We start from the raw sequence: 20192 nt of genomic DNA on the forward strand, positions 1-20192 counted from the left end.
GCCCACTTATCACGGTGGAACGGCCAATTAAATATACTTCTCCATCTGAAATCTCTAACTTCATCAAGTCGCTAAGAATCAAGAAAACTCCTGGACACAACGGAATACCTAACATTATTTTACATAATCTACCACGAAAAGGAATTGCTTTCCTTGCTTCTCTGTTCAATGCCTGTCTCACAAAATCATACTTCCCGCGAATGTGGAAACATTCTCTCATAATTGTCATCCATAAACCTGGAAAACCTGCATCGCAAGTAAATAGTTATCGCCCGATTAGCTTCCTCCCCACATTGTCTAAATTGTTTGAAAAAATCATTAAACAACGCCTAGACTTCTACGTAGATAGTGCTTCCCTCATACCTCCTCATCAGTTTGGTTTTCGCTCCCACCAATCCACGACACATCAACTTTTAAGAGTTTCCGAAGACATCATTAAAGGATTTGAAATGTCATACTGCTGCAGTTTTTCTTGATGTAAGTCAGGCCTTTGACCGTGTTTGGCACGATGGTTTGTTGTATAAACTAAGAGAGTTCGGAGTCCCCTCCTACCTACAGAGAATTATTGAAAGCTTCCTTGAAGACAGAACGTTTTCAGTTAATATTGATGGCTCCCTATCAACTGCCAGACCAATTCAAGCCGGAGTCCCACAGGGAGCAATTCTTTCACCTCTATTATACAACATTTACACCTCTGATTTGCCATTGTCAAACCATGTCCAAACAGCCGTGTTTGCTGATGACACCCTACTCTACTCTACACAGCATGACATCGAAGTTGTGGCCAATAACATTCAAATTTCATTAAACGATTTGGTGGAATGGTTCAAAAAATGGAGAATAGCCATAAATCCGATGAAGAGTGAAGCGAAGATTTTTACCCTCCGAAAACCGTTAGATCCTCCAAATTTAGAAATTCTAGGTGAACAGATTGCATGGAACCCTCCTGACCAAGCAATAAAATACAGTAGACCCCCTCTTAACCGACCTTGTATTAACCGATAATCGGATTATCCGCCTTTGATCGTAAAATAATACAGTTTGTTTTAACCGACCTTGCTTTGAGAGCAGCTCGTTTTAACCGCCGCTTTCTAGGAATCTCGGCATTTCCGCTCCCACGCTGGGCGATGAGAACTGAACCATACGCTTATCTCCACAGGATATGACTAACAATAAGTTATTTTGTGTTGATCACAAAAAATATAGCATAGCCTATTGTCAGTTTGTCATCATCGTTCGTAGCTCGAGCACATCTGATCAGATATGTTATCTGTGCGGCAAATTTTTAACATCATAAAGTGCGTTACGATTTTGAGAACTGATTATTCGCTGATATAACTGATTGGATTCGCTGGAGTAAACAAACAATGCAACTTGTAGGGAGGGCAGGGAAGGGGTGTTAACAACTCCAAGGTCAAGATAGTTTTTGTGCCTCGAACCTCCAGTGAGTGGCCTTAAATAAACGTCCTGTCTTGTAACAAAATTGTCGCTTGTATCTTTAATGACGACAAAAGGTTCTGTACTGTATTACGATGTATTTGGAAAGCATTAATTAATACACTACAGTAGTAAAGTTATTAAAATAGGAATTTTATTGACTCTTGCCTAGTATTATAATATATTTTTTGAAAGTAGGCCTATTTGACTTAACCGTGTTTTGTGTTTATTTGTGACATTTCTATCAATATGAAAAAGGAGATAAGAGTAGTTTATTTTATAAATAATGCAAGTATGACTTCAAAATAATGATTATATAATTCTAAATGAATAGCACTTCATTATGTTATGATTTTAGGGATTGCCCGTTTTATCCGACCTTTTGAATTATCCGACCTAGGTCCGGTCCCATTAGGGTCGGTTAAGAGGGGGTCTACTGTATTTAGGTGTATACTTCGACCGAAAGTTAAATTGGAAATTTCATATCAATAAAAAATTAAATTTGGCTTATGGCAGATTATCAAAATTGTTTCCTTTAATCAACAAAAAATCATGTATGTCTATGAAGAATGGAACCCTTTTATACAAAACACTTCTACGTCCACTATTGTTATACGCCTGCTCAGTATGGGGAACTGCTTCATCAAGCTCGATTCGTAAACTTCAAACATTTCAAAATAAAGTTTTAAGGATAATTCTAAAATGTCCCTGGTATTTTCGAACCCGTCAAATACATTTAGAACTGGGAATAAAACCTATAGAAGATTTCATCAAGAAAGTTACATCAAAATTATTTACAAAACTTCCTTTAACCAGCACCATTGGATTTTATAACACAGGCCAACCTTCTGAAATCCAGAGACTCCGACTAAAACCCAGATTGCCTCAAGACGTTTTATTATAACCATTTTTTTCATTTGTGTTTCATAGGTGGACAGTGCCTTTACAGTCCGACTCGCTAAAACAGTGACAATAAGTGCCTGAGGGGCTAGCCATAGCTAGCTGACCTCTACCTATGTTAATGTAATTAATAATGTTATTTTTGTCTTACTTATATTATACCTAACCTGTATAGCAATGTAATGCTGATCGGTTAATAAAATCTTAAAAAAAAAGCTTAACTTAACCAATCAATAGTTTTATTAATACTTATGAAGTCAAACGGGGTGAAGCCCGTGGGTAACAACTAGTATATATATATATGAATTTGAACGGATGGTATTTTTGGCCTCAGGGACCTCAAAATAAAAAATTAAATCGGTCCCGGGGCCAAGTCTTACCATGAGTACTACGGTAATAGCTTATTCCCTATATGGGAAATTCGCTAAAAAGGAAAAAGTCCTCTCAATATGGGGTTAAAAACTTACAATAAGATTCCGAAAACATTTTTAGCAGAAAAAGCATATTACACCCTTGAGGAATTTTTCGACGACTCTTGGTAACAGACACCCATTCTCTTATCTACCTCTCCTAACACAAACAGTTCCACCATGCTGTAGCTTTTGTAGGGGTACCTTAATGGCAAAATCTTAAGTTTTTTTATATTTAGAATCTATATATTAATTTGAAACTGTTTTTCTTTGTGACAGCTAATTTGAGAGAACGGCTGGGCGTAGAAACTCGGTAGAGGTGTCTAAAGAAAGGGCTTGATCTGTAGATGAGCCATCAAAAGAGAAATGTGGTGAATTCCCTTGGGGCTCTGCCCCAGTGGCCTTTAAATTCCCATCCCATGTTATTCTTATGTGGGAAAAGGGTTTTTGTCACAGCTAATTTCAGAGAATGTCTGGGCGAAGAAACTCGGTAGAGGTGTCTAAAGAAAGGGCTTGATCTGTAGATGAGCCATCAAAAGAGAAATGTGGTGAATTCCCTTGGGGCTCTGCCCCAGTGGCCTTTAAATTCCCATCCCATGTTATTCTTATGGGGGAAAAGGGTTTTTGTCACAGCTAATTTCAGAGAATGTCTGGGCGAAGAAACTCGGTAGAGGTGTCTAAAGAAAGGGCTTGATCTGTAGATGAGCCATCAAAAGAGAAATGTGGTGAATTCCCTTGGGGCTCTGCCCCAGTGGCCTTAAATTCCCATCCCATGTTATTCTTATGGGGGGAAAAGGGTTTTTGTCACAGCTAATTTCAGAGAATGTCTAGGCGAAGAAACTCGGTAGAGGTGTCTAAAGAAAGGGCTTGATCCGTACATGAGCCATCAAAAGAGAAATGTGGTGAATTCCCTTGGGGCTCTGCCCCAGTGGCCTTTAAATTCCCATCCCATGTTATTCTTATGGGGGGAAAAGGGTTTTTGTCACAGCTAATTTCAGAGAATGTCTGGGCGAAGAAACTCGATAGAGGTGTCTAAAGAAAGGGCTTGATCTGTAGATGAGCCATCAAAAGAGAAATGTGGTGAATTCCCTTGGGGCTCTGCCCCAGTGGCTTTTAAATTCCCATCCCATGTTATTCTTATGGGGGAAAAAGGGTTTTTGTCACAGCTAATCTCAGAGAATGTCTGGGCGTAGAAACTTGGTAGGGGTCTCTAAAGAAAGGTATTAGTCTGTAGGTGAGCCCTCAAAAGAGAAAGGAGGTAAATTTCCTTGGAGCTCTGCCCCAGAGGCCTTTAAAGTTCACTCAGCAGTTTTGTTTACACTACTTTAATGAACCAGCTGTTAATATCAAAATTGTATTCAAATGTCTACTGAAACTGTCAAAAATTAATATTTACATTATTATTTATATTTTAAATTGATTCTCCACTGCATGACAAGTTTTTATAGTTTCAACAAAATGATTAATTTATGAATCTATGCTTTATTGCTCTTAGAAAATTTTAAATTATGAAATAAGTGCGACATATCAATTTCAAAGGAACATTATAATTATTCTTTATTGGGCTTATAAATATATATATGAATATAGTGTAATGTTGGTACTTGCCTTTTTTTCCTATACTTTCAATCACTATTTATTATTGAATTAAAGAAAGAACACCAGAAATTTATTTATTGGTATAAACGTTATCGTTAATCGGGTTGAAAAATGTGTCATAGATTAGTACGTTGAGGATCATCATCTTTTGAAAAATGATAAGATATTTAAGTCATCAGAAATTTATGACTGTAATTTGTTTTAAAATAACGCCTGTGATACTTAGCAATTGCTCGAATCCGAGCAACAGGTACACTAGTTATTTATTTATTAGAAACCTTGTCAATGTACCTGTCTGTGTATTATGTTTGTAATAATTGTTTTTGGCCTCTAGGAACCTCAAAACGAAAAAAAAAATCGGTCCCGCGTCCAGGTCTTACCATGAGTACTACGGTAATAGCTTATTCCCTATATGGGAAATTCGCTAATATTCCCTATGTGGGAAATTCCCTATATGGGAAATTCGCTAAAAGAGGTTGAGGTTTTCTCAGATTCAATTTGAGTGCCGTCGTCCTGAGTGGATTTTAATCACCCTTCCAGTCCTTGACTGTTGTAACAACAACCCCGAGTTCATCACTAATGCTTTGAACTGATTCCTCTTTATCAAGTCATTCTATTGCTTTTGATTAGCAATACCTTTGCCATCCTCAGGCAAACGCAAGCAATGGTTTGGTAATCATTGGCTATATCTAGATCCAGTATTGTACAAGGGGGAATATGAATTGAGTTGTTTCAAAACTCCATAATTTTAGTTATTTGATTTCTTAACTAACTTTTGGTTCTGTGAATTGGATGGATAAGTATTTTCAATTAAATCATGACACATATCTTTTAAGCTCTATATTAAATTATGGTCTATACAATAATATTGAAACCTAATGTACCAGCAAGTAGCAAGTGATTAATCTTTTTTTTTATTTACAATATAATTGACTAGAAAGAATAACAAATCTAGCTAAAGGGTTAAGTTATTATGATCAAGGCCGCTCTGTACACAAAATACAATATAAAATAATTGCCTGTAGTAGCCTATATTTGTCTGCCAGTTTATAGATAAATTATAATTTTTTTTAAACCATAATCATAGCAGACCTAGTAAATGTTTAATAATTAGTAACACATGCAATGCTAACAGGGTTCTAGGTTCTAGCATTAATTATTGGATACAGAAGCCAATATGAATAGTCAAAGTTGTATCAATAGTCTAAGGTTCCAGTAAGCAGAGAGTTTGGCTGACAATGAAGACAATGAATAATGAGAGTTTGATTATTGAAAATGCCTGCTTAAACAATTACTTTTTCCTACAGTCACCCGACAAAGTTGGCTTCCTTGTACTGTTTATAGTACAGAAAGCTGCTAATTGCTGCATATTTATACTTTGTCGTATGGTTTATACTTTGTTGTACGGTTTATACTTTGGCGCACATCAGGATTCCAACGAAACAACACAAAACAGCGTGGTTCTATTATGCACCTAATCCGTGTACGCTTGGAAATAGGTTGGCAACACTTAAAGATAATATTTTGGGCAGCTGATTGACTATTATAACTACGATTTAACCTGTCATTTTGTGTTTATAGTTTCGGTATTTTGAACTTTCTGGACTTTTCTTTTAAACGTTTTTAAAACATTCCTACGATCTTAATAAACAAGAAAATACCTTTAAAGCATTTTTTTTTAGGCGTGGAAACCACTTCAAATTACAAAAACATACGGAACCATATCCTCAAGTCATGGAGCACATTTCTTGCCGAAGAAAAATAGCGGAGTGATACGGACCGGGTACTACTTTCTCTAGGGCACCTATTTGTGTTGCCAGCTGAACCTAAAAACGTGTTGTATAGTGTTTGCACGACTAATTATTTATATGCTTTAGTGACGTAGGAAAAATATAATGTGTAACACGAGTGCAAAAGGCCTTTGCTGCACTCGAGATCATTCCGCACGAGCCGCGCTCTCGTGTGCAGCAAAGTGCCACTTTGCCCACTTGTTACACAATAGTTATTTGTGCAACTAGTGAGAAAAGTGAGCAATTGACTCACTCGAGAGAAATCCTTACTCACGAGCCGTAGGCGAGTGAGGAATGGTTTCTCGAGTGAGGCAATTGTACTTTGAACTCGAGTTGCACATTATACTTTTCCTACAGTTACCATAAAACAAATAAATTGGTGAAGAAACATAACCTATTTTTACACAGAAGTGAACTTTTAATATAACATTTAATGTGAAGTGACAAATACAACAGTACAACAGCTGACCAGCTGATTTACAGCCAGTGCTGCCAACGTATTTAGCGCGCATACGAAGTTGCCTGCATGTTACGCGCTCACTATTTCGTGCCTTCACGTTGAAAATCTGGAGTGAGACAAAGTAATTAGAGTGAGACAATGTTAACATTGTCTCACTGATGAGCGAATTGGCCACTTTGCTTTCTCAAATCAGTGAGAGAACATGTACATTGTTACGTAACTGTAGGAAAATAACTATTGTCATATCATACTACAGATGATACAAATGTTTATTTATTATCAGCTGTCGGTTTAGTTAATCCTATTTTGTTCAATGTCTTGTACATATTGACCAGAAATACAGTCGCTTAGTTATAACTTAGTTTTCCCTAAACACCTCCACTTGGAGAATAATTCAAGAAGGACTTGTGTCACTCTCAGCTGCCTCCTCTTGAGGGTCAAGTACACAGTAAGATACAAGCTACTAACTGGTGAGTGCGCTAGTTGTCGAGTATAGTAGCCAAGTGGCTGGTGTGTTGTATCACTAATTTTTGGAAACTGATTTCTATCAATAGTCAAAGGTTGTTGCTGTGTCATTTTCCTGTTCACCTGTAGCTCTCAACATATTTATACAAGCTGGATCTGAAGGGTCTGCTATCTTTAGTAATGTATTTGTTGTGTCATACTCTTTCCTTTTTTTCGGTTTCTCGTTTTGTTGTCTAATTGATCTTTTTTGATCATAACTTTTGATGCAACTACAACTTCCACTAGTATTAATTCCTCCAACACTATGAAGACTAATTCTAACTGTGATTACACTTGGCTAGTTTACGAACTTCAACTTGGTACCTTCACCAATAATGAACTAACTAGAAGTAGTTTATAGAAATATAGTAGTTTATAGAAGTAGTTTTTCTGACCCACCTATCAGCAAGGCTTCTATGATATATTCATGTAATATTGTGATCCATTTCATCACCAGTTTGTGGCATTGTTAATACTTGAGTGATTATTAAATATGACAAATAATGGCTAAACGTACCTCGTCAGACAATCCTAGACATGTAGTAACTAGTAACAATCATTGTCTGGTGAGGTAGGTTTAGCCATTATTTTTCATATAAACGCAATCCTGGGGCTATGAAAATGAATTTTAAATATTAAATATGGTTAAAACTTCTTTCATACCAATATAACACACAACTGTGTAGTCCAAAACACTTCAGATAATTCACAGAGATTAACATTCTATGGACATTGGTGTCTGAAAAAATACCTCTCATTGACAACAATTGGGTAGTAAAATTTATTTTTGTCTAAAAATAACAATAAAATAAGTATTGCTTTACATATTCAAAAGTTCATACAGAAAATTAATGGTAGTTAAGTGGTACTAATCTTAAACAGCAAAACCCTTAGAAAAACCTAATCTTAATGACTGTTCACTTTTGCTGATCATTTGAGCCGCAAATATATTTATTTCCTCTAGAGGGAGCAATGAAAATGATCTTTTAATATGATTTGATGTTTACGACGACCCAAGCAAAAAAGTATGGTCTTACTTAGGAAAACAATTGTTGTACCTTTCAGGAAAAAAACCCACCAAAAAAATAGAAACTATTACTTTGTACTGGGGGGTTTTGAAGAGATTTCTATAAAAAATTAACGAGGTAAAAACATTAAAAGTAATATTAAAATAGAATAATAGTACACAATCACCAAATTTTGTTTAAAAAGTTGTGCGTTCAACATGGAAACTTCACTATAAGTCTAGAATCGCCTTTTAAGCTAGAATACCATGTAAGTAAAAAAAACTGCTCTCAACTAAACTGGAAGATAAGAAGCAGAATAGGAAGTTTCAAATTCTCTAATGAAAAAATCATAACAGATATGTCTAACTTTAAAATGGCATATTAAAAAGCTTATTCTATTTTTTGATCTTATTGAAAACAAACGGTATCAGCAACTGACACATACTTCTCATCAACAACCCTTATAACGGGTAAGCGGTGTGAATAATTATTATCTTTGATCGTTAAAATCACAAAAATTACAACAACTTTTGAAACCTAATTTTTACAGGATTTGGGCTACTTCAATTTTGTAGTTTAAAGGACCATAACTTACTAAAATTAGTAATCAACATTGTTTTTAGTGTTTTTTTATCCATTTTTTCTTTAAATTCATGATGATGATGATGATGACACAATGTGTCGAAACATGTTCTGACTGAAAATTTACCATCCAGTATTGAGCTATTTGACGTAAGTAATTTATTCTTAAAATTTTTTCTGTTATTTTATGGGGTTTTATAAAAAAATCACCATTAAAATCGAAATTTCAAAAACCATTTTAAAAAACAACCTTTAGATACCATGGAATATTACCCACATAGGCCTACTAAATCTCATCAAAATCGGTGTAGTCTGTACACATGGACGCTCACACGCCTGTATACAAACAGACACATAATTTGGAAAACTATTTTTTCGGGTTAAGGGGGGACCCAAAACGGATATTTCCACCCAAAACTCTAACTCAAAAATTTTGAAAAAAATCATTTCTCCATATAGGGGGAAGATAGTAAAAATCACTAATAATGTTTTGAAGTTTCAAATACTTATATATTTATGGTAAACAGTAAAATCTTATGGTCATTTCAATTAAAATGCGAGGCTTGTCCAGAAAGTAAGTACCGTTTTGGAAAAAAACATATAGATAATTTTTTTTTACAAAATTTATTACTACAAGAAAGAGGATATCTTAAACTATTTTTCTACCTAGTTTCCACCATTGTTTAGCCATTTGTCGCCATTGGAACATTTTTCGTACCCTTTTGCGTAAGCATTTTTGGAACCCAACGGGAACACATCTTGCTATAATTCAAGTGATTAACCACAATATCATGTAAAAGAGATTTTGAAATTTGTGTGAATTCATCAGAAAGCATTCTTATTCTCGAATGTTTACATTCCCTTTTTCAACCAATTCCTGACTCACAACAAATGGCCGCCCGCTGCAAGCCCCGTCATGAAAATTGGTTCGCCCATCATTGAATTGTCGAACCCATTTTCTTACCATTCCATCACTGATAACTTTTTCTCCATAAACTTCTGTAAGTCGGCGATGAATTTCAGCAGGCTTCACGTTCCTTGCGTTCAAAAATAGTATTACAAAACCCATTTCACAGTCCACCGAATCAGAAATTGTTTCAAACATTTTGAGTGCACACTAACTAATATAAACAAGACACAATTTGGTCGTAATTGCGTCAGCTGTTCAACAATTAACCAAGGAGACTAGTGCGCATGCGTGTAACATCGTTGTCAGCGCTCTGCCGGCGGTAGAACAAAACGGTACTTACTTTCTGGACAAGCCTTGTAGCAGTGATGATTAGTAAAAACTTAGAGCTATGTTACAAATTAATTTTCATTACATTAAGTCAACTATATTGATGATTCAACCAGTGTTTTTGACTAGATAAAATATTATTGTTTAATACTGGACTACAAATACATATGCCATTTAATCAAGCGAGATGCCCTGTATCCAGGAGCTAAGGTCGTTTGTCTGATCACACTCTATCACCATTTCGTTGGGTTCAGCGGAGTCTGGTGAGAGCAGGAGGGTGGCTGCTGTCCGCCCAGTGAGGTACGCTCCATGTACAGTGGAGTAGAAGCTGCTGTGGGTGTGCTCGCCCGCAAACAACACAGCAGGCTGGAAACAAACAAGATAATCAGATTAACTGATTAATCACTGATAAAATCATTACATTTATAAGAATTATTGTTAACAGACTAAACAACAGCTTCCTATTCCAGACAAAAGCCTTAGTTTTTTTCTCTTTTTTTTATCAGGGTGAGCAAAGCTCTTATACTAATCCCCCGCTTTTATTTTCCACTTACTCCTTCTGAACAGCTGAAGTGATCCACACAAAATTTAGCACAGTAATAGTAACCAACTATGGGAAGGTAAAAATCAGAAATGGTACAAATCGGACTTTATCGGAATTTATTTTTCTACAGTTTTTTTTGCCCCTTCAATATTTAAATTGTTTGTAATCATGTAAAAATTTTATAAGCCAAATTTGTTACTGTTTAAGAAGTAGGAAATATATTTTTGTACAGTTAATAGTTCACACTGACTCAAGACCAAGATGAAGATGGAAAAGACAATTAGTATTAAAAGAAACGCTGCGGACAAGCCTTTTTTTTAAGGCTTATGCAGTTTGGTATTGTAAATTCATTGTATATGTGCTGTACTAAGTAATAAATAAATAAATAAATAAACTACAGGGGTTTCCTCTATGTGAATTAAAGATTTAGAAATGTGAAATGTGTTTAGGATGTATTTTGGTAAGTAACTACTTCATACTGTAAAGAAACAAATTTTTGTCTTCCGGCTCCTAACCCTCGCAAACTCATAGCACGGGTAACTGCAATAAGCACATTTCAAATATACGCTAACCCCGTATGAAGGATACTCTGCTAGTAGGAGATGTAAATATATACAAGCTGCTATACCTACGATTAACAAGAGAACAATCATGTTCTTTAGATCTGGGTGTATGAAATAGTTACACATCTATTATTCATTTTAGGATCAAAACTAATTTTTACTACTTAGAGATTCTTTTCTTTATTTTACACACTCTAAGCTTCATTTTGTAGCCCTGTATCCAGGACTATGTCTTCATCTATGTCTTATGCCTATATAATTATTATTTGATAAAAGGCCTTAACCCTCTGTCAGTCGTTCAAATAATTATCAGAAGGGTCACACTGTATGTATCATTTGCATGTTTTTTGTAATGATTGATTTAACTGTTATAATATTTAAAAATTTTCTCTGACTAATTATATTGTACTAGCTGTACCCGCGGGCTTTGCCCCGTTTAACTTTGCATGGCTCAACCACGTCCTGGTTGAAGTTCGTTCGCTACGCTCACTCACTTTTAGGTTGGAGCTCGTTTGCTGCGCTCACTTGACTTCAGGTTAGCTCGTTCGATACGCTAACTCGCCTCCAGGTTGAAGTAAATGGTTGCTTATTTGGTTGCAAATAAGCTGTTGTCATAAATGTAAAAGAAATAATAGTGCTGCACCCTGTTGGTAATCCTTGTAACTTTAATGCTATTGAACATCATAGAACAAGAACAGAACAAACTTGTTTAATTGAAACAGCAGTTAAGATTCATTAATCCCATTTAAATATGAGTACTCATAAGGTTAATATGGGAAACTCCAGAGCCACTGTGGCGGAGCCCGAGAGTCTAATCAGAATAAAAACAGCTTAGTTTTCCTATTTAATGCCTAAAGAATCAGTGTACCAAATTTCAGCTTACTAGGTAAATGGGAAGTGGGAGAATTAGTGATGAGTGAGTGAGTGAGTGTGTCAGTGAGGGCTTTGCCTTTTATATATTTAGATTTGAAGTATTATAAAGGATCTAATTCGATTCATCACCATCAAAAATGTTTTTGTAAGACAATGCTCTTCAAGTAATTTTTCACTAAATGGGAACAGTCACATTGTATCATTTTAATAACAAATGTCAAGTTTAGTTATAAATAATTAGTATAAATGTTAAGGAATAGTTGCCAACTATTTGTTTTTAATTTGCTCAATCACTATCAGTGTCTAAATCATAGATTTTCTTTTGGTAAGAGATGTTTAACCCTTTTTGGTCGTACATATCATTTTCTTTCCCTTCCCTATGGATCAAAAAGGCCACACTTAGTGGCCCTCTCAATTTGTTTAAGGGAAGGCGGAATCCCTATCTCTGTAATGCTAACGTAAGGTAACTATTTCGAAAAACTATATGGCCTATCAGTACGGTAGTTCCTGATAAAAGGTACATAACATGACAAAAATAACGATTTGTGGAAAACGGCGTATAACTTAGGCCTTAGGCCTAGGGGTATAGAAAATATGTGATGTGCGTTATTTTGCCCACCTTAAACATTTCAGACCCATATTTTCCTCCAATAGCTTTTTCCAGTTTTCATCCTTTCTTTCAAAGCTATTGCTGCCCCCATCACCAAGGTAACTTACATATTTAATTAAAAAATATACAAATATTTCAAAACAAAAACCTCATTTCAAAAGAAGTCAGGCCTCGCCTATGCATCTGTTCCAGATTTTTTTTACACGGGTGAAATATTTTTAGTACCAAAGTGTTATATATCATTCTGTCCTGGAAGAAAAGCTCTATAATTTGAAGAAATAGTAAAAAAATGCCAAAAAAAAATATTTTCCTTACTGCGGGAGGCAGTAAGGAAAATATTAATACGCGACATTGTCAGTGCTGAAGGTAGCCCCACAGCTTGGGGCAGCCACGATTAGTGGCCATCCACGCGATTCCTGTTAAGCTCAGCTGTCCACCCCATAGTGGCCTCCTGTTTCTCTTCATAATGATTATTCATTTTGTTTTCGATTCACTCGGCTTCGGGAGTGCTGCGCTTCTTCGACAATCATCAGAACTATCTGGAGACAACAACAAGCCGTTGTTTTTATGAGCGTGTAACAATATTTTAATGTTTTCCTTAGTGAGTTATCAGCTTGTGTTTTGCAATAGTCCTTTTATGCCCGATTTCACCAAATTCCGCTAACGATGGTTTAGTTAATCTTCGGTTAAAACTAACTGGTGATTTAAACCACAGTTAAGGAAATCTGGTTTCACCAACGAAAATGTGTCAAAACTAATGCTGGTTTTATTAACGAGAGTTTAGAGTAAAATCCAGGTGGCAGTGGCAGTAAACTGTCATAATACCGGGCTGTTATGGGAGCAATAAGTAAACATAACCTAGAAAATAAATCGGTCTTTATGAGGTAGTGAAAACAAAACTGGAGACAGCGAGATTACAAGAATATAATAGATTCTGAGCAACAAGAACAAAATAACAACAGAAAACAAGAACAAAATAACAACAGAAAACAAGAACAAAATAACAACAGAAAAACAAGAACAAAATAACAAAAGAAAACAAGAACAAAATAACAACAGAAAACAAGAACAAAATCACAACAGAAAACAAGAACAAAATAACAACAGAAAAAAAGAACAAAATAACAACAGAAAACAAGAACAAAATAACAAAAGAAAACAAGAACAAAATAACAACAGAAAACAAGAATAAATAGCAAAACATTTAACATGAGTAAATAAAGGCAAAGCAATGTTGATAAAACAGATTAAATTGAGGAACTAATTGATAGTTTTGCTGTTGAGTTGAGCAAGACTCAAAATCTAATTTTTTACGGTACATTGTGAAATATTGAGAAATCTTGAGGCAAAAAGAGTTACAAGAACGAGACATAATAAAGATAATATAAAAATAATTATTTTATATAAATACTAGCAGGAATTTTATATAAATGAAACAAGGAATTTGATAATGTAGGCAGAAAAACACTTTTTCCAGCAGGGATAAAAGAGTGGCTCTTGATCGCCGATCAGTTTTACGCGATCGCTGATCACATACTAGCAAAAACATCAATATGGCCAACTAACTATTAAACTAAACATTCTCCAAGTAACACAGAAGGAACACACAGCTATCATAGAAGATCTGGATACTAGAGAACACTCATATCTGGTAAGAATCGAACAAATACAAGAACAAATAATGAAACTAGACAACACCTTGGAAAAGGAAAAAAAATAGTCGAAGGGACCTACAAAGCGTTTTTGAAGAGCATGATAGAGAGCGAGTGCAGAATATAGAAACATACCTAAGTGAAATAAAAGAACTACAACTGAAGCTAAGGAATGCCGAAAGAGAACAAGCCCTAAATGAATGCAAGGAAGTAAAAGATGCTCATACTCAAACTAAAAGCAAATCAGTAGAAACCTATGATCCTATCTCAAACACAACCCCAGCAATCTTACTCAGAATCCATGACATGCAGAACTCCATAACTGCTATCGAGGACAGACCACAGATGCTAACTGGTAGTAAAAACAACCATGCAGGCAACATTTCTGAATTATCGAAGGACTTTAAGAGGAAAGAGGGGAAAAACTTAAAAAATACAGAAAAAGCAATAGCCCTCCTTCAAAATTAATCAACCAAAATACTTTCACAGTCTCAAACACAAACAATGCCAATCAAGTGACCGAAGAACACCTTAATAAACATAGTATGTACTGATGTTATCTACCTGGACAACCCTACAGCCGACTCTCTTGAGCAACAAGAGATAAGCGATGCGGAGGACATGGTCACGTGCCAGACAAGAGCAGTAGCTAGAGGGATAATCCGGAACACCTCAGTGAACTCAAATACAGGGTGTGTATCCTTCCTCAACACCAAAGATGTGACTAACATTAGCAAACTAAATCTTGCCTGCTTTGTGCCTGACCAAACTCCCCTCGTATCCTCACAACTAAACTCAGATTAGAACTCTAGATTGGAGTAGAGGATGTGGAATGGGTTTTTATGATCATGACTCGGCTAAATGCTCCCTAATTTTGCCCCCAGAAACCTTAACAGAAATAAAAAATAGAGTCACAGCCAATGAAATGTCTTTCAATTGTCTTGTCACTCTACAGAAAAAGCCATACATCATTATCTGCTACAGAACCCAACATAACAACTGGAGGTCAAAACAATTTAAATCTATAGAAATTTTATATGACTGTATCAAATCCTCAACGCTCTTCTCCCTGAATATCAATGAACTGTGGCAGCCTATACAGCCAAACACTGTCTGCATTACCGAAATACTTCAAGCAATCCTTCAATTCAATAGCAATATCATACCTACACAGATTTAGGATCCACATAAACAACAAAAAACTGAAGAAAGCCATTGACCATGTACTTGATAGCTGCTTTGAGCACCAACTGAATCTATCCCGCGTCACAAGCGAGAAGAGCTCGGGCATGTACAGCATATGGAGAACGCAAGGCATAGATTTCAGCCCCCCTGAACCTTCAGAGCCCAAATGTCCAAATGTTCAAATGTCCAAAACACAAGAAACCAAAATGCAATAGCTGTCAAAGCTGCGATGGTGGAACAAAGAGAGGTGTGGAAGCAAACAGAGGGGGTCCTATTGAAGAGGTTCTCTGACTTCTACAGAAACAACGCTTTAAACAAAGTGTCACTTACACAGCAAGAGCTAAAAGAAAAACTCAAAGAAAGCCTCAAAGCCAGCCTACAACATAATCAACCTAAACACAGGAGAACCCTTGTTTAGCATAAATATAGGCAAACACTACAGCTATGGTTTTGACGGAACTCGTTTTATTGAACTATTGCACAACACCAAAATATACTCTGTTGCAACTTCAGTAAAACCTGCAAACAATATTATACTTGTCTCGGAGGAAACAGAAGTGATGAACCAGCTAATTCTTTACAACAGTGTAAAAAATCTCGATATCAACAAGAACATTGATCTGGAACTTGAACTTGTCCAAGGCGTCCCAGGATGTGGTAAAACTACGTTTATAATCAACACACATACAAAGGGTGACTCTCTTTCCAACAAGAGAAGGAGCAACCGATTTCAGAAACCGCTTGAAACAAAAAGATGAAACAGCAAGCTACAAGGACATGAAAGACTCATGCAGAACAATACATTATTTTATTATAAACTCAACAAACCACATAAAATCTGGTGGAAAGTACAACAGGCTAATCATAGGCGAAGCACTCATGCTTCACGCAGGAGAAGCACTGTTTGCCTGTGCTCTTGCTGGAGTAAAAAAAAGCACTGCTGATAGGAGACAGGCAACAAATCCCTTTCATTAATAGGACTACCTGCAAAAATTACCCATTATAACATCACAAAAATAGCCAAAACAACCACAGTCTTAAACTTTTCTTATAGGTGTACAAACAGTGTTGCAACTCTACTATCGCCTTACTACGAACAATGAATGGCAACTTGCAACTCAGTAGAAAATGAAACTGATTCGTACCTCGATGACATAAACAAGCTACACATTGACAAAAGCCTCTTTAAAGTTCTTGTGTTCAAACAGGCTGAGAAACGCTCACTGAACAGCCTAGGCTTTAATTTTTCAACAATCCACGAGTTTCAAGGGAAGCAAGCAACCCACATAACAGTTGTAAGAGTAAACAGGACAAAAGACAATATCTATGACTCCATATCACACTGCTTGGTTGCCATCTCGAGGCACACCATGTACCTCTATAACCGGGTAATAGAACATTACCTTAGTTTTTAAGTACTACACCCCCCCAGAAGGTGACACTCTTAGTAAATGGGTAAAAATGATAAAGTCATATGGAACACAGGACCTAGCACAACCCTTCAACCTCCCTCCTAATGAACACTCAACACCAAGAAACCGGCATCAATCAGACGTCACACTGAATGAACAGCCAACTAAACTTCCACATCCTCCGACCCCGAGAGAACCACGCCTAACACCTAAGACTTAAGTTGTGACTCCGAGGGAAGCAGGCAAACCCTGCCAAAAAACTGTGACACTCCCCTGAATATACACCACACAAACCAGACATACTCCAGCCAATACCATCAAATACACAAGCAATCTAGAAACAGTCTAATGTCTTCACCAGAACAAAGCCCAAACATCATAAAAGTCCAGCCAGAAATCCATAGGCATCTAGATGGAACTGAACCATAGCCACCTACACCGAAAATCCAAAGACTACCAACTCTCAATCTGGAAAGAAACAAAAATCTTGCGGATAAAGACTTCCCTAGATACTATAGACACTATCAAGGTAAACATACCCTCTAACATGAGTTCCGCTCAAATAACAAACCTATGTAGGTCAGACGCCATGATCCCTTTTTTAGAAACAGGACATCGAAAATGAAGGAGAAACAAACACACACCAGTCATCCAAAACACACAAATTTTCTTAAACTCCAATCTGCCGAAAATCGATTAATAGTGCAGTAAAAATAAGAGAAAAATTCCATAAACCTAAAAAAATTAGCACAACCAGGGAATTTGGTACAGATGTTGGGTGTACCTTCCTTTTGAACATACTAAAAGTCCCCTAAAATTGAAGCTGTGCTACGGCCGCCATATTGGAAAATGGCGGCATATTTCTGTATTTTTCGCTATAGTGACTTTATTATTTGAGATACAGGAAAAAGCTAAATATGCAAAATGTAGGTCATCTAAAAATACACATTTTTGTATTCACCATCTTTCTCTAAACCAAAACGGTTTTTGAGTTATTTGTTATTAAGTATATTTAGTTTTTTATATTTATCAAAAACTAGCTGTAACCCGCGGGCTTTGCCCCGTTTAACTTCTTAATTTTCAAGATTATCTCGTTCGCATGGCTCAATCACGTCCTGGTTGAAGTTTGTTCGCTACGCTCACTCACCTTTAAGTTGGAGCTCGTTCGCTGCGCTCACTTGCCTTCGGGTTGGCTCGTTCACTACGCTAACTCGCCTCCAGGTTGAAGTTCGTTCGCTATGCTCACTCACCTTTTGGTTGCAAATTAGCTGTTGTCATAAATGTAAAAGAAATAATAGTGCTGCACCCTGTTGGTAATCCTTGTAACTTTAATGCAATTGAACATCATAGAACAGAACCAACTTGTTTAATTGAAACAGCTGTTAAGATTCAATAATTCCATTTCTCATAAGGTTAACATGGGAAACTCCAGAGCCACTGGGGCGGAGCCCGAAAGGATTTTTGAAATAAGAATATGCCTATATGTTAATCGGGAATGTGAGCTATCATCATGCCAAATTTCAGCCCAATCCAACCAGTATTTTTCGCGTTCACTTGTCACAAACATACATGCAAACTTTCTCATTTATAATATTAGTAGGATAGGTGAAACACATGGAAATTGACCGTTACTTTCAAGGATTATGATAATTTATCCTATTTAGTTAAATAGTGTGATACTATAAAATCTAAAAGTTTAAGCTTATTTTATAAGTAAAACAACTCCGCCACAGCAAACCTGCAGACTCAGCAAATTTCCATTTGATTGGATGTTTTATTAAAAAATGTATATAAATAAAATTAGGTTCAACAGGTACCTAGATTTGCTGCTACAGGTAGGTTATTATAGTGTGTGTTTTAAGTAAAATATCAATACCTTACTATAAAATAACTAATTTTCCAAGTTTGATCAAAATATATCTATAAACAAGCAAACTGCAACAGTTAACTAATTCATTAGAATAGCATGGTAGTTTAAGATTTACAATTTACAAATTTAAATATACAAATTTTGGTTCTGTTTACTAAAAATATGGCTATTATTCGTCACGATTCGAATACTAACCGAAGGGGTTTTCAAGAGGAGATGAAGCAAGTTATTTAAGTACCGTAATATTAACTCGTACCAAGTATCGGAAATATTGTATGCAGTGAGGAAATCAACCATATTTTGTAAACTATGCAATAGTCATATTAATATTTTATACTCATTTTTACCCATTTAATAAATTAACATTTTAATATGTTGATGGCACTACCACTATCACTCTGATATCAACTAAGTGGGATGAATAATTGTCGTAAACCTTGAAAGTAACCGTCGATTGCGATGGGTTTCACCAATTTTTGATAAATAAAACTAACTATACTATACCATACTTAAACACCAACATGAGCTAGACACGAAAAACACCCTTCCAAATGTACAATGGGATGTCAAGTATAGTTAGTTAGTGTGGTGGTGCCATCAAAATACTAAAATGTTAACTATTAAATGGGTAAAAAATGAAGATAAAAAATATGACTATTGCGTACTTTACAAAATATGGTAGATTACCATACGGCATAAAATATTTTCGGTGCTTGGTACGAATTAATATTACTTAAATAACAGGCTCCATCTCCTTTTGAAAACCCCTTCGGTTAATATTCTAATCGTGACAAATAATCGCCATCTTTTTAGTAAACACAACCAAAATTTCTATATTCAAATTTGTTTATTGTAAATTTAAAACTCACATGCTATTCTTATGAGTTAGTTAACTGTTGCAGTTTGCTTGTTTATAAATATATTTTGATCAAACTTGGAAAATTAGTTATTTTATAGTAAGGTATTAATATTTTACTTAAAACACACACTATAATAACCTACCTGTAGCAGCAAATCTAGGTACCTGTTGAACCTAATTTTATTTATATACATTTTTTAATAAAACATCCAATCAAATGGAAATTTGCTGAGTCTGCAGGTTTGCTGTGGCGGAGTTGTTTTACTCATAAAATAAGCTTAAACTTTTAGATTTTATAGTATCACACTATTTAACTAAATAGGATAAATTATCATAATCCTTGAAAGTAACGGCCAATTTCCATGTGTTTCACCTATTTTTGATAAATATAAAAAACTAAATATACTTAATAACAAATAACTCAAAAACCGTTTTGGTTTAGAGAAAGATGGTAAATACAAAAAATGTGTATTTTTAGATGACCTACATTTTGTATATTTAGCTTTTTCCTGTATCTCAAATAATAAAGTCACTATAGCGAAAAATACAGAAATATGCCGCCATTTTCCAATATGGCGGCCGTAGCACAGCTTCAATTTTAGGGGACTTTTAGTATGTTCAAAAGGAAGGTACACCCAACATCTGTACCGTACGATTAACATATAGGCATATTCTTATTTCAAAAATCCTTTCGGGCT

At 35.7% G+C, this 20192-nt stretch overlaps 1 protein-coding gene across 3 annotated transcripts in view; it reads right to left on the reverse strand.

Moving 5' to 3' along the window:
• Positions 1–7857: 7857 nt before the first annotated feature.
• The window catches only part of LOC128983011 (peroxisomal N(1)-acetyl-spermine/spermidine oxidase-like), an 86640-nt gene continuing 74305 nt past the window's right edge, over positions 7858–20192 (reverse strand). For all 3 annotated transcript variants that reach the window (XM_054402129.1, XM_054402128.1, XM_054402130.1), the window contains exon 6: positions 7858–10292. In XM_054402129.1, coding sequence (XP_054258104.1) covers positions 10101–10292 — 192 coding nt within the window. In that variant the 3' untranslated portion in view covers positions 7858–10100. The remainder of the gene's footprint in view (positions 10293–20192) is intronic.

The sequence above is a fragment of the Macrosteles quadrilineatus genome, unplaced genomic scaffold (genome assembly GCF_028750875.1).
Source record: "Macrosteles quadrilineatus isolate MER2022 unplaced genomic scaffold, UCM_ALF_1.0 Scaffold_1__1_contigs__length_201487025, whole genome shotgun sequence".
NCBI classification, from domain to species: domain Eukaryota; kingdom Metazoa; phylum Arthropoda; class Insecta; order Hemiptera; family Cicadellidae; genus Macrosteles; species Macrosteles quadrilineatus.